Source organism: Gorilla gorilla, chromosome 3, assembly GCF_029281585.2.
Source record: "Gorilla gorilla gorilla isolate KB3781 chromosome 3, NHGRI_mGorGor1-v2.1_pri, whole genome shotgun sequence".
NCBI lineage: Eukaryota > Metazoa > Chordata > Mammalia > Primates > Hominidae > Gorilla > Gorilla gorilla.
In genome coordinates, this window is record NC_073227.2 from 10919947 (window position 1) to 10933931 (window position 13985).

Here is a 13985-nt window from a genome sequence, read left to right on the forward strand (position 1 = left end):
CAGTAGATTTGCACTATAAGAAATGCTAAAGAAATTCTTGGCCAGGCGCGGTGGCTCACTCCTGTAATCCCAGCACTTTGGGAGGCCAAGGCGGGTGGATCACAAGGTCAGGAGATCGAGACCATCCTGGCTAATACGGTGAAACCCCATCTCTACTAAAAAAAAATAAAATAAAATAAAATAAATTAGCCGGGCATGGTGGTGGGCACCTATAGTCCCAGCTACGCAGGGGGCTGAGGCAGGAGAATGCTGTGAACCTGGGAGGCAGAGCTAGCAGTGAGCCGAGATTGCGCCACTGCACTCCAGCCTGGGTGACTGAGCGAGACTCCATTTCAAAAAAAAAAAAAGAAAGAAAGAAAGAAATTCTTTCAAGCAAAAAGAAAATGACACCAGATGGAAATAGAGATCTATACAAGGGAAAAGAGACCACTGGAAATGGTGACTACATGGTAAATATACAAGATCCTTTTTTACTATTTAATTTTCTAAATTTTTAATTTAAAAAATTGACCATTTAAATGAAAAAAATACCCTAACAACATAGTGTGAGTCTGTAACATACAAAAGTAAAATGTATGGCAACAATAGCACAAGGTCCAGTAGGAGAAATGGAAGTGAATTATTGGAAGGTCTTTATACTCTATGTGAAATTGTACAATGTCATTTGAAGGTATCTGTAATTAAAGACAATTATTATAAACCCTAAAGCAACCACTAAAATAACAAAACAAAGAGTTCTGGCTAATGAGCCAACAAAGGAGACAAAGCAGAATCATAAAAAATAAATAGAATACATAAAAATTAAGAGAGGAAATCACTGAAGCCAATTAATAAAAAAGAAGGAAAAAAAGAGGAATGGGAATAAAGAAAAGATGGGACAAACAGCAAACAAATAGCAAAATGATACTTAAATCTAACTATATCAAAGATATATTAAACAAAAATGATCTAAAAACCCCAAATAAGAGACAGAGATTTTCAGATTGCATAATAAAATGAGACCCAACTATATGCTGCCTACAAGATACCCACTTTACACATAAAGACACAAATAAGCTAAAAGTAAAAGGATTTTTTTAAAGGTTGTATCATGTTCACACCAATCAAAAGAAAGCTGGAGTGGCTACATGCATACTGAAGTAGGTTTCAGAGCAAAGAGTACTACCAAGGACCAAAAAAAGTCATTTTATAATAATAAAGGGTTCAATTTATTAGGAGCACATAACAATTGTTAACATTTATCAACCTAATAATAGACCTTCAAGCGGCATGAAGACGACATAAACAAATCCACAATTATGGTCAGAAACTTCAGTACCTTTCTCAACTGATAAGACATAGAAAGTAAACAGAAAATCAGCAAGGATATAGTAAATCTTAGCAATGCTGTTAAAACAACCTGACATGGTTGACATTTACAGAACATTCCACCCAACCACAGCCAGATGCATGTGATTCCCAATTGTATATGGAACATATACCAAGAAAGACCAAATTCTGGGCCATAAAACAAGCCTCAATACATGTAAAAATAATCCAAGTCACACAAAGTATATCCTCTGACCACAATGGAATTAAATTAGAAATCATTAAGAGAAAGATCTCTAGAAAAATCCATAAATATTTGAAAACTAAATAACACACTTTTAAATATTCACGAATCAAACATGAAATCAAAGAGGAAATCACAAAGTATTGTGAAAGGAATGAAAGTAAAAATACAACATATCAAAATTTATGGAATGCCACTAAAGCAGCAATTACAGAGAAATTTAAACCACTAAATGCCTAAATTAGAAAAGAAGAAAGGCATTCATTCTCTAACCTCAGTTGCCACATTAAGAAACTATAAAGGTTCTGCTTTTAAGTCTACTACATAAAAATAAAAAAAGAAACTAGAGAGAGAAGAGTACATGAAACCCAAAGCAAACAGAAGAAAGGAACAGCAACAATAAGAGCAGAAATTTAATGAAAGAGAAAAGATTAAAGCAATAGAGAAAATCAGTGAAGCTAAAATAGTTCCTTTGAGAATATCAGTAAAATTGATAAAACTCTATCAACACAGTTCAGAATGAAAACAGAAGATACAACTTAATAACAGGAACGAGAGAGGTGACATCACAGTGGATCCTACATATATTAAAAGGATTATAAGGAAATATTACAAACAACTTATGCCAATAAACTCAACAACTTAGATGAAATTTCTTAAAAGGCATAAACTACCAAATCTCTCTCAAGAAGAAATTTCTGAAATAATGTGAAAACCCTATATTTATTCAAGAAATTAAATTTCTAGTTAAAAATCTTCCTACAAAGAAAACTCCAGTTCCAGATAGATTAATAGTGAATTCTAACAGGTCCAGATAGATTAATAGTGAATTCTACCTAACATTTAAGAAGAACTAATACTACACAAACTCTTCCAAAAAACTGAAGAGGACAGAGTCCTTCACAACTCATCTATGACACTGTCTTGACACTGTCTTGACACCAAAATCAGACAAAGACTGTGGGCCCATATCCCTAATGAATATTGATCCAAAAATTCCTAACAAAATTTTAGGAAACTGAATTCAATAATGCATAAAAGGATAATGTACCATGAACGAGTGGGATTTATCCCAGGAATGCAGGAGTAATTTTTTTTAACATTCAAAAATCAATCAATGTATGCTTATGCTCTTCCTGGACCAAGTAAGGCAGAATCTCTGGGATTGGGTCCTGGCATCTATATTTTTTAAGCTTTCACAAGGACTGTGAACCATGGATATGGTCTAACATCTGCATTTTCTTAGCAACATGTCTGATCTCTTCTGTATTTTTAAGAATCTATTTTCTTTTAGGGCCAAATTCTGTCTTTTATCTTTGTAGCATATTTGTGATACCCAGCTGGTTCTCTGATCCTCTTTCTACCAGAGAACTAAAATGATGCGTCTTCCATCATTTTGTAAGACAAGAAGACACCAAGAGTTCCAGCTACCCTGACCTTTGGATGCTATGGCATCAGGCAAACAACCCCTTGTTTTCTGTTTATTGCATGTTCTGACAGACGAGCCACCCAGTCTGAGTGGATTTAGTGTTCTAATTCATGAAATAAGAGAATCGGACCAGATGAGCCCAAAGTTTCTTTCAGTGCTATAGATAATTATAACTCTCAAATAGCTATGGTGAGAAGCCTGAATGTATATACTGGCATGAGATTCAAACTTTTGGCAGCTCGACACAGTTTACAATTGTTTATATGATACCATAGCTATCATATGCCAAAAAGAGTAAGTCACACTATTCAAAAAGAAAATATGCAAACACTGCATATTCTCACTCATAGGTGGGAATTGAACAACGAGAACATATGGACACAGGAAGGGGAACATCACACTCTGGGGACTGTTGTGGGGTGGGGGAGGGGGGAGGGATAGCATTGGGAGATATAACTAATGCTAGATGACGAGTTAGTGGGTGCAGCGCACCAGCATGGGACATGTATACATATGTAACTAACCTGCACATTGTGCACATGTACCCTAAAACTTAAAGTATAATAATAAAAAAACAAAGAAAATAAATTAAAATTTAAATGAATCAGCCAAGCGTTCCCTGTTTCAATGATATAGCTGAGTGCCTACTGTGTACTAGGCACTGGGAGGTACTGGTGAATGTTGTGTGTACACACAGCCCTGCCCTCATGGCATCTGCATGCTGCTATTTTTGTTGAGTGATGGAGTGGATACTAATAAAAAGTCAGTATTTATTGAGTAAAAAAAACCATCAATGTAATTTACCATAATAAAAATAACACGATAATCTCCGTTGACACAAAAAAAAAAGCATCTGAAAAAAAAAATCTAACATCCATTCCTAATAAGAACTCTCAGCAAGCTATGAGTAGGTGGCAACTGCCTTGGCCTGACAAAGGGTAGCTACAAAAATCCTACAGCTAACATCACGCTTATCTTTGGGGAGAAAGCATTCAGAGTTCCATCATTAACAAAAGATGTCTGCTCTCACCACTTCTATTCAACTTTGTACTGGAATTCTAGCTAGTTCAATAGGGTGACACACAGACACACACACACACACACACTCATGGCATCCAGAGAGAAAAGGAAGAAGTGAAGATTATCTTTATTGGCAAAAATTTAACAGAATCTACAAAAAGCTGCCAGAAATAATAAGTGAATTTAGAAAGTATGATATTGTAGGCCGGGTGCAGTGGCTCACGCCTGTAATCCCAGCACTTTGGGAGGCCGAGGCAGGTGGATCACGAGGTCAGGAGATCGAGACCATCCTGGCTAACATGGTGAAACCCCATCTCTACTAAAAATACAAAAAATTAGCCGGGCGTGGTGGTGGGTGCCTGTAGTCCCAGCTACTCGGGAGGCTGAGGCAGGAGAATGGTGTGAACCTGGGAGGCGGAACTTGGACTGAGCCGAGATCGCGCCACTGCACTCCAGCCTGGGTGACAGAGCGAGACTCCGTCTCAAAAAAAAAGAAAGAAAGTATGATATTGTAAAATATATGTTTGGTCTTCTTCCCATTTCCTGACATACAGCTCCTAAAAAGCCTTGGACTCTCCAGAGTGATATGAGTTCACTGGTGGCTGGGGGGCCCTAGACAGCTTCAGGATGGGGGGCTGGTCCCTGGGAAGATCAACGCATGTTAGAGAGTTGGGACTTTCAGCCCCCACCCCCAACCTCCGGGGAGGGGAGAGGCACTGAAGAATTGGGAAGTGTTCTCACTAATAGCCAATGATATATAATCAATCATGGCTCTATAATGAAGCTTCCAAAAACACCCAAAAGGACTGGTTCAGAAAGCTTCCTTTGGGCTGGCGAACACATCCGCCTGCCAGGAGAAGGGCACACCCCAACTCCACGGGACAGAAGCTCCTGCCCTTGGGACCCTTCCCGACCTTAGCCTGTGCACCTCCTCATCAGGCTGTTCATCTGTACCTGTTACTACATTCTTTATTCATAAGCCAGAACCATAAACGAAGTGTTTCCCTGAGTTCTGTGAGCCACTCTACAAATTTATCCAACCCAGAAGGGGGTCATGGGAGCCCCGATTTATAGCCAGCTGGACAGAAGCACAGACCACACCTGGACTTGGGATTGGCATCTGAATGGGGGGCCGTCTTGTGGGACTGAGCCCTCACCCTGTGGGTTCTGAGGTCACTCCGGGTGGACAGTGTCAAGATGAGGTTGAATGGAGGACCCCCACTGCTGTCCCCTGCAGAACCTGCTGGGGAATGACTCGGTGTGTGGGGAATACCCTACTCATCTGGTCATGGAGTGTTGAGTGACTGTGTGAGAGTAGAGAGTAGAAAGTAGGAAAAACCATTATCTAGATTCCCACAGAAAGGTTTTAGGATACAAGATCTATATACAAAAGTCAATAGTATTTCCATATAGGAGCACCAAACAATCAAAAATTGACATTTAGGGCCAGGCACGGTGACTCATGCCCGTAATCCCAGAACTTTGGGAGGCCAGGGCAGGTGGATCACTTGAGTTCAGGAGTTTGAGACCAGCCTGACCAACATGGTGAAACCCCGTCTCTACCAAAAATACAAAAATTAGCAGGGCATGGTGGCACATGCCTGTAATCCCAGCTACTCAGGAGGCTAAGGCAGGAGAATCGCTTGAACCTGGGAGATGGAGGTTGCAGTGAGCCGAGATCGTATGACTGCACTCCAGCCTGGGCAACAGAGTGAGACCCCACAGGGTGAGGGCTCAGTCCCACAAGACGGCGCCCCTTCAGATGCTGATCCCAAGTCCAGGCATGGTCTGTGCTTCTGTCCAGCTGGCTGTAAACTGGGGCTCCCTTCTGGGGTTGGATTAATTTGTAGAGTGGCTCGCAGAACTCAGGGAAACACTTCGTTTATGGTTCTGGCTTATTTTAAAAAATTGACATGTAATAGCAATACCACTTATAATGTCATAAAAAGACATGAAATACAATCATCCCTCAGTACACGCAGGGGACAGGTTCCAGGACCCCCAGTGTATATCATATCTGCACATACTCAAGTCCCACGGCTGGACCAGCGGAACCTGCACAGCCCTCCATATATGTGGGTTTTGTGTCCTGAGAGTACTGTATTTTAGATCCGAGTTAGGTTGAAACAATGCATGTATAAATGGACCTGTGCAGTTCAAACCATGTTGTTCAATGTCCACCTGTGCTGGGGGTAAGGTGGGCCCTGTGAGATGCCCCCAGGGAGCTGGGAGGAACACCGGGAGCACACCTGGATCTGGGGGGAGGAGAAGCTGTTCAATGTCCAGCTGTGCTGGGGGTAAGGTGGGCCCTGTGAGATGCCCCCAGGGAGCTGGGAGGAACACCGGGAGCACACCTGGATCTGGGGGGAGGAGAAGCTGAGAGCCTCCCCTGGGGGTGCTCAGAACAGACATGGAGCAGGATGAGGCCGCCATGTCGGGGGGCGCACAGGAAGAGGCCAAGGACTGGGCGTGGGACCCACATGGAGGAGGCTGGGGGAGGAAGGGGAGATAGAAGGAGGGAGGAAGAGGGGGAGGCGTGGAAGAGGGAAGAAGGGCCACAAAGGAGCCAGTGGGATACGAGATGAGCCAGAGGCAGGGCCCTGGAGCTGAGAGGACAGAAGTGAGCCCGCATCAGATGATGCTGAGGGGCCTGGACAGTGTCCACACCCTCTCAGTTCCTTCAAAGACCCCAGCAGCAAGGAGAAGAACGTGAGTGTTTAAGGCCTTCACTGCACTGGGAGCACCCCCCTCCAGATCCTTCTCACAGGGCAGTTCTCACGGTGATACATCCCACTTAAAGCCTGTGGCAGCGGGAAGCCTGAGAAGGGGCCACCTAGCTTGGCAGCCCCCACCTCTCAAACTCACTTAAAACCAGGCTTTATCATCAACTCTGTCAGTCAACAAAAAAGCACACAGGTCATAGAGCATGTAAAGGGAACAGAGCCCCTCCCCAAAGGTTGCCACGAGGAATAGCATCTGATCCCCCTTCCTCATTGGTGGGGCCGCGGGGCAGGTCTAGCACCTCTCCTCCATGGCACTTTCCTCCTCTAGGCTCCAGGGCCCCCAGCACCTGTCCCCTGGGCAGAAGCTCTTTCTAACCTGAGCTCCTGGGGGCAGGGACTCTCCCCACCCACAGAGGCTGTCCCTGGAGGGGCCAGAACATCTGTTGGAACATCTGAACACATGGAAGGTGGAGGCTGCCACTGAACAGCCCAAAAAAGAGCCCAGAGCCTGATCCGGCCAGAAAAGTTGTCCTGGCCACACACAGGGCCCTAATGCTGCTGAGTTCCCACCGCAGCAGGGCCAGGCCCAGAGCCAGGGCTGGGGTGCAGCCAGCTTGGCCACTTTGCAGGAGTCCCACAGGGTGGGACCCTCAGGACCACGGTGACACAGTGATAGACTCCCCCCTGTTGGAGGAGCGTGTGTCAGGCCCCACCTCCCATGGCCGCAAGGATTCAGCAAGACCCTGTGGGAAGAGTACACCAAGAACATTCCGGAACTTTGTGAAAACCCCTCATCATCACTTGATAAAACTTTGCACCATGCCGTTTGCCGTTGTGTTGGAAATGCCTCTGAGTGCTTGGTGCACTGGGAAGAAAACCTCGGCCAGGGTATTTTTAGCGGCAGCTTCCAGGGCCATCTCTCAATTATGCAGCAGATGCTGGCAGCACCATTAGTCAGCAGCAGAGTGTGACCACTGCATGGTACCCAAGCTCTGCACCAGCACCTGGGCAGGCCCACCCCTCCCACACTGGCTGTCCCTTGGCTCAGAAGCCTGCTCACTCCGCACCCCTGCCCCCGCTCTCCCAGCCTCTGCTCCCCCAAGTGTCCCGTGCGGTTTCTCACTTCCAGCCCGGCTACCCACCCTACGCATCCTGCCCGGGATGGTCCCTCTTCCTGGACCTGGCTTCTCTAGCACCTGACCCTGAGAACGCCACCACAGGGGGCCAGCAGGTGACAAAGCCTTGGTCTACTGAGGACAGGCCACTCTGTCCAATGCCCAGCGGGGCCAGCCAGCTTCTGCTGCCCCGTGGCTCACCTGACAGGAGCGGAACTGGCTGACCAGCAGCGTGCACCGCTGGGGGTCCTTCCGCCCATCCAGGCTGTCCAGCTCCGCGGCCACCTGGTTCAGCTCCTCGTCGGCATAGTAGAACCGGGCAAGCAGCTGCGGATCCGACCTCTGCAGGAGAGAGGGGCCAGGGCCATGAGTGGGTGGGGAACTGGAGGGGATGCCTCGGCTGGCTGCCTTGTCCCCAGGCCATGTGTGGGCTCAGCCTGGGACCTTCCACCCTGAGCAGCAGCCGGCTCTTTTATCAGCTTTCCACACCAGGATCTAGAGGGAAACAGCTAAAGCTGAGGCTCAGGCTGCCAGCTCAACCCCTGATTCGAGGGTCCCCAGGCGCCCTGCATTTCACCCCAGGACTGTGGAGAATCCAGATCCTTTGCTGCACCCCAGACACAAGGTCCTCACGCTCCCTCTGGTGGAGAGCCCACAGAAAAGGGGCTCTGGGAAGAGTGGGGTCCCCGGCGCTCCAGGCGACAAAAGCAGCTCTCAGTAAATTTTTTTTTTTTTTTTTTGAGATGGAGTTTCACTCTTGTTGCCCAGGCTGGAGTGCAATGGCACGATCCCAACTCACTGCAACCTCCGCCTCCTGGGTTCAAGCGATTCTACTGTCTCAGCCTCCCCAGTAACTGGGATTATAGGTGCCCGCTGTCATGCCCGGATAATTTTTGTATTTTTAGTAGAGACGGGGTTTCGCCATGTTGGCCAGGCTGGTCTCGAACTCCTGACCTCAGGTGATCCACCCGCCTCAGCCTCCCAAAGTGCTGGGATTACAAACATGAGCCACTGTGCCAGGCCAGGAAATATTTTTTTATTCACAAAACCAAAATATGAAGTGGCCCAGAATAACAATAAAATTTACTCCACTTAAGTGAAGAATGATTGACAGTGCATCATAAACCATTTCCCATGATTCAGAAACAATTTGCCACACACCCCCCCCCCCCACTTCTCTAGAAACTTCACAGCATCTCAGTTTCCACACCAGTGCACTGTGGCAGGAAACCCTACGCTCAGAGGCTCCCCTCCCACCAAACACGCAGGGGCTCGGAAGCTGGTCTTCAACCACAACCACCACACGCCCCACCCGCCTGGCCTCCTTGGTGCTCTACGCACACAGCACGGCCACCGTCCCTCGGCACGTGAGGTTCCCACTGCCCCAGGATGCAAACAGCTTGTTCCCCTGGATCAGAGTTTCGAGGATTCAAAGAAGCCCCTTACAAAAGTGATGAAGTCCTTGAATATATATATATATATATATATGATTCTTTTTTTTTTTTTTTTGAGACAGAGTCTCACTCTGTCGCCTAGGCTGGAGTGCAGTGGCGTGATCTCAGGTCACTGCAACCTCTGCCTCCTGGGTTCAAGCGATTCTCCTGCCTCAGCCTCCCGAATAGCTGGGATTATAGGCATCCATCACCACGCCCGGCCAATTTTTGTATTTTCTGTAGAGATGGGGTTTCACTATGTTGGCCAGGCTGCTCTCAAACTCCTGACCTCGTGATCCACCCGCCTCAGCCTTCCAAAGTGCTGGGATTACAGGCCTGAGCCACTGTGCCCAGCCTATATATGTATTTTTTGAGACAGGGTCTCGCTCTGTTGCCCAGGCTGGAGTACAATGGCATGAGCATGGCTCATTGCAACCTCCGCCTCCTGGGCTCAAGAGATCCTCCTGCCTCAGCCTCCCAAGTAGCTGAGACTATAGGCACACATCACTATATTCAGCTAATTTTAAATTTTTTCTAGAGATGGGGTCTCCCTGTGTTGCCCAGCCTGGTCTTGAACTCCTGGCCTGAAGCCATCCTCCCACCTTGGCCTCCCAAAGTTGCTGAGATTATAGAAGTGAGTCACTGTGCCTGGCCTGAACCTATTTTTATAAAAAGGACTCTTCATAATCACAGAGAGAAAGACAGAGGAGAGGAGAATACACCAAATCGCGCACAGTTCGAATGTGCTGGCCATGTTCCCCACAGACTCCCATCTCCGTTGGGGCCGTTTCCTCCATGTGCTCTGGCCTGCCGCCCCTCCCCTCTGTGTGGCCTTGGCCAGGGTCACTTTGTCCTGACTCTTTCCTGGCCCTCCAGTCCTCACTCTCTGGATCAGCTCAAGACGCTGGCCCAGACCCCTGGGGTGGGGAGAGCAAACCCCAGTGAGGCTGAGCAGACCCACACGAGGCCATCCACTGCCCCCCTGCCTGGGCTCCAGCGACGGCTGCATGCACCTGAGACCTGGGCAGCCAACGGGAAGCCTTCCCTGGGACTGTTCACAGGAGGCTGACGGAGCCTCTGCACCCACTCACTCTCCGGCAGATGCTGCCTGAGCAACCACTCTGCTAGGAGCCGATCTGGACCTGGGACACAGCCCAGAGCAAGACAGACCCAGACCCCGCCCCCCCGGCAGTTGGTGTGCCTGCCCCCTCCCCGGCCATTGATGTGCCTGCACCCCCCGGCCGTTGGTGTGCTCACAGATGCCAGAGACACAGAGATGGACGGTGGGCACTGGCTGCCATCTGCTCCCACCCTCTCAGCACCACTGCTGTGTCCCTGCACCTTGTGCCTTTCTGGAAGTAAACACATTCCCTCCATGGGCCCAGCCAACCCCGGAGAGCCACAAGGTCGCAGTCACCCAGCGACCCCTCCGTGATGAAATGGGAAGAGTGGGGTTGGGAGGCAGGAGACACTCTTAACCTTGTTCCTGCTCTACTGCGTGGAAGGAGAGGAGGGGAGGTGGGGAAAGTGAGGCCCAAAAGGCCCCTCCCGGCCCTTCCCCAAGGCCAGAGCCCGAGGGAGTGCTGCACTTTCGAAGCCTTGTAGCTGTCAACTTACAGATGAGCAACTGGGCCGTTGACCTTTGCTTCAGATGCAAAGGTCATTTTTTTTGAGACGGAGTCTCACTCTGCTGTCCAGGCTGGAGTACACTCTGCTGCCCAGGCTGGAGTCTCACTCTGCTGTCCAGGCTGGAGTCTCACTCTGCTGCCCAGGCTGGAGTCTCACTCTGCTGTCCAGGCTGGAGTCTCACTCTGCTGCCCAGGCTGGAGTCTCACTCTGCTGCCCAGGCTGGAGTCTCACTCTGCTGTCCAGGCTGGAGTCTCACTCTGCTGCCCAGGCTGGAGTACACTCTGCTGTCCAGGCTGGAGTACACTCTGCTGCCCAGGCTGGAGTACACTCTGCTGCCCAGGCTGGAGTACACTCTGCTGTCCAGGCTGGAGTACACTCTGCTGCCCAGGCTGGAGTACACTCTGCTGTCCAGGCTGGAGTACACTCTGCTGCCCAGGCTGGAGTACACTCTGCTGCCCAGGCTGGAGTACACTCTGCTGCCCAGGCTGGAGTACACTCTGCTGTCCAGGCTGGAGTACACTCTGCTGCCCAGGCTGGTGTGATCTCAGCTCACTGCAACCTCCACCTCCCAGGCTCAAGCGATCATCCCACCTCAGCCTCCCAAGTAGCTGGGATTACAGGTGTAATCCCACCACCACATCCAGCTAATTTTCGTATTTTTAGTAGAGACAGGGTTTCACTGTGTTGCCTGGGCTGGTCTCGAGCTCCTGACCTCAGATGATCCATCCGCCTCGGCCTCCCAAAGTGCTGGGATTACAGGCGTGAGCCACCGCACCCAGCGCAGTCCCCAGAATTCTGACCTTGCTTATGGGGTGACCGCCAGCTTCCCCTCCCCTAGAATTCTGACCCAGCTTCTGGGGTGGCCACCAGCTTCCTCACCTGGGCCCGGGGCCTCCCAATGCCCCTCCTCGCTCCCAAGGAAGAGGGGAAGAGCCAAGAACAGCACCTTCCTACCAGAGGGCAGAGGAGCCTTCCTGCCACTTCCTGAACCAGGAGGGAGCATGGCCCCTTTTCGGGGTGGGGCTGAGCTCGCAGCCTGCCCGAGGCCTGCATGAGACCCACTGGGCCTGACACCCACCTCAGGCATTAGTCAAGGTCAGCAGAGCCACCGGCTCCCTTCTGGCCCCAAACCTGCCAGCTCCCCTTCAGAGCAGTAGGTATGGGAGGGTGGGAGAAGCAGGGGCCTGGTGTGGATGGTCCCACAGCAGACACCTGGCTGTGACTGAGGTGGACCGGAGCGCTCACAGTCCCTCTCCGCGTGCGTCCCGCAGCCCCGACCGCAGCTCGCTGACGAGACACCATCTGGCCCAGCAAACAGGCCAGGTACTGAATTTAGGGCACTGGATGACAACACCTCCTGGAAGCTAAATCTCGGCTCTGAGAAAGAGGACACGAGCAGGGGCCACGCAGAGACCCCCAGAAAGGAACCCAGAATCATCCTCTGCCCTGGCACCAAAAACCTCACAACACTAGTGCAAGGAGTTCCCAGCAACGCCAGGTCAACACGGGCCCCTTGCTGCTTGGTAAGCGGAGGAGACGGCTCAGCCACAACGAAGGTGCATGAGAGGCTGATGGCAGCGTGGTGCTGGCACACAAAGCCCCGGACCAAAGAGGGGACTGAGCCTCTGAGCAAAGAATGGGGTACATGCATGTCCCCTCGGCTCACTCACACACTTCCTCTCCTGTGCTCTGGAGAGGCCAAGAACCACCGCCGCATGGGTGCAAGTATGTACATGTACACACATGCACCTGTCCATGGCTGTGTGCGTGTGAATCTGTGCATTGTGCATAAGTGTGTACATGCATGTGCATCCATGTATCTGTGTGCATGTGAATATATGTGCAGGCATGGATGTGCATGCGTGTGTGATGTGCATGCGTGTGTGCATGTGAGACCAGTGCAGCAAGTGTCAAGATGAGCTCCCACAGGGGTGACATGCCTGTCCACTTGGCAGGGTAAATGCTAGAAACGGGCGCTCATCACCAAAATAAAAGGCATGGGAGGTAGGGAACCCTTCAGGGACGGGCCTGATACTTGACCCCTCCTGGCCCTGCCTCCAGTTAGCGGGGATGCTTGGTGCCCTGCAGGGAAGCTGACTCCCACCTGCAGAAGGTAGCCTGTGTGCCTCAGGGCTCCCTGCCTTCCTCTTGGGGCAGCTGAAGCCTCTGAATGGTCTCCCATGGAGCTGAGGTGTTACTGAGCACAGACTGCCCTGCCAGGCCTGCTCACTGGTGGGGTGGGCCTGGTGGGGTTGGATGAGGCAGATTTGCTGTGTGACCTTATCATGGGCTAAACTGTGACCACGCCCCCCAAATTCAAACATTGAAGTCCTAACCCCCAGGACTCAGAATGTCAGAATGTGACTGTGTTTGGAAACAGTATCTCCCCACCTTTTTTTTTTTTGAGACAGGGTCTTGCTCTATCCCCCAGGCTAGAGTGCAGTGGTGTGATCACAGCTCACTGCAACCTCCGCCTCCTGGGTTCAAGTGATCCTCCCACCTCAGCCTCCTGAGTAGCTAGGAAGACAGGTGGGTGCCACTATGGCCAGCCAATTTTTTCTTCTCTCTTTTTTTTTTTTTTTTGAGACAGAGTCTCACTCTGTCGCCCAGGCTGGAGTGCAGTGGTGCAATCTCAGCTCACTGCAAGCTCCGCCTCCCGGGTTCACACCATTCTCCTGCCTCAGCCTCCCAAGTAGCTGGGACTACAGGCGCCTGCCACCAGGCCCGGCTAATTTTTTTTTTTTTTTTTTTTTTGTATTTTTAGTAGAGATGGGGTTTCATCGTGTCAGCCAGGATGGTCTCGATCTCCTGACTTCATGATCTGCCTGCCTCAGCCTCCCAAAGTGCTGGGATTACAGGGGTGAGCCACCGTGCCCAGCCAAGGCCAGCCAATTTTTGTATTTTTTGTAGAGACGGGGTCTTGCCATGTTGCCCGGGCTGGTCTGGAACTCCTGGGCTCAAGCGATTCATCTGCCTCAGCCTCCTAAATTACTGGGATTACAGGCATAAGCCATCTAGCCCAGCCCAGAGATAGGATATTTAAAGAGGTCATTAAGGTTAAATGAGGTCACCAGGGCAGGCCCT

The 13985-nt window shown here is 49.8% G+C and overlaps 1 protein-coding gene across 8 annotated transcripts in view; it reads right to left on the minus strand.

The window, feature by feature from the left end:
- ZFYVE28 (zinc finger FYVE-type containing 28) overlaps positions 1 to 13985 on the minus strand; it is a 150100-nt gene that overhangs the window by 77314 nt on the left and 58801 nt on the right. For 7 of the 8 annotated variants that reach the window (XM_055384368.2, XM_055384371.2, XM_063705050.1 and 4 more), the window contains one exon: positions 8041 to 8181. The exons of the other annotated variant lie outside the window; for it this stretch is intronic. In XM_055384368.2, the coding sequence (XP_055240343.2) occupies positions 8041 to 8181 (141 nt within the window). The remainder of the gene's footprint in view (positions 1 to 8040; positions 8182 to 13985) is intronic. 8 annotated transcript variants of the gene reach the window in all.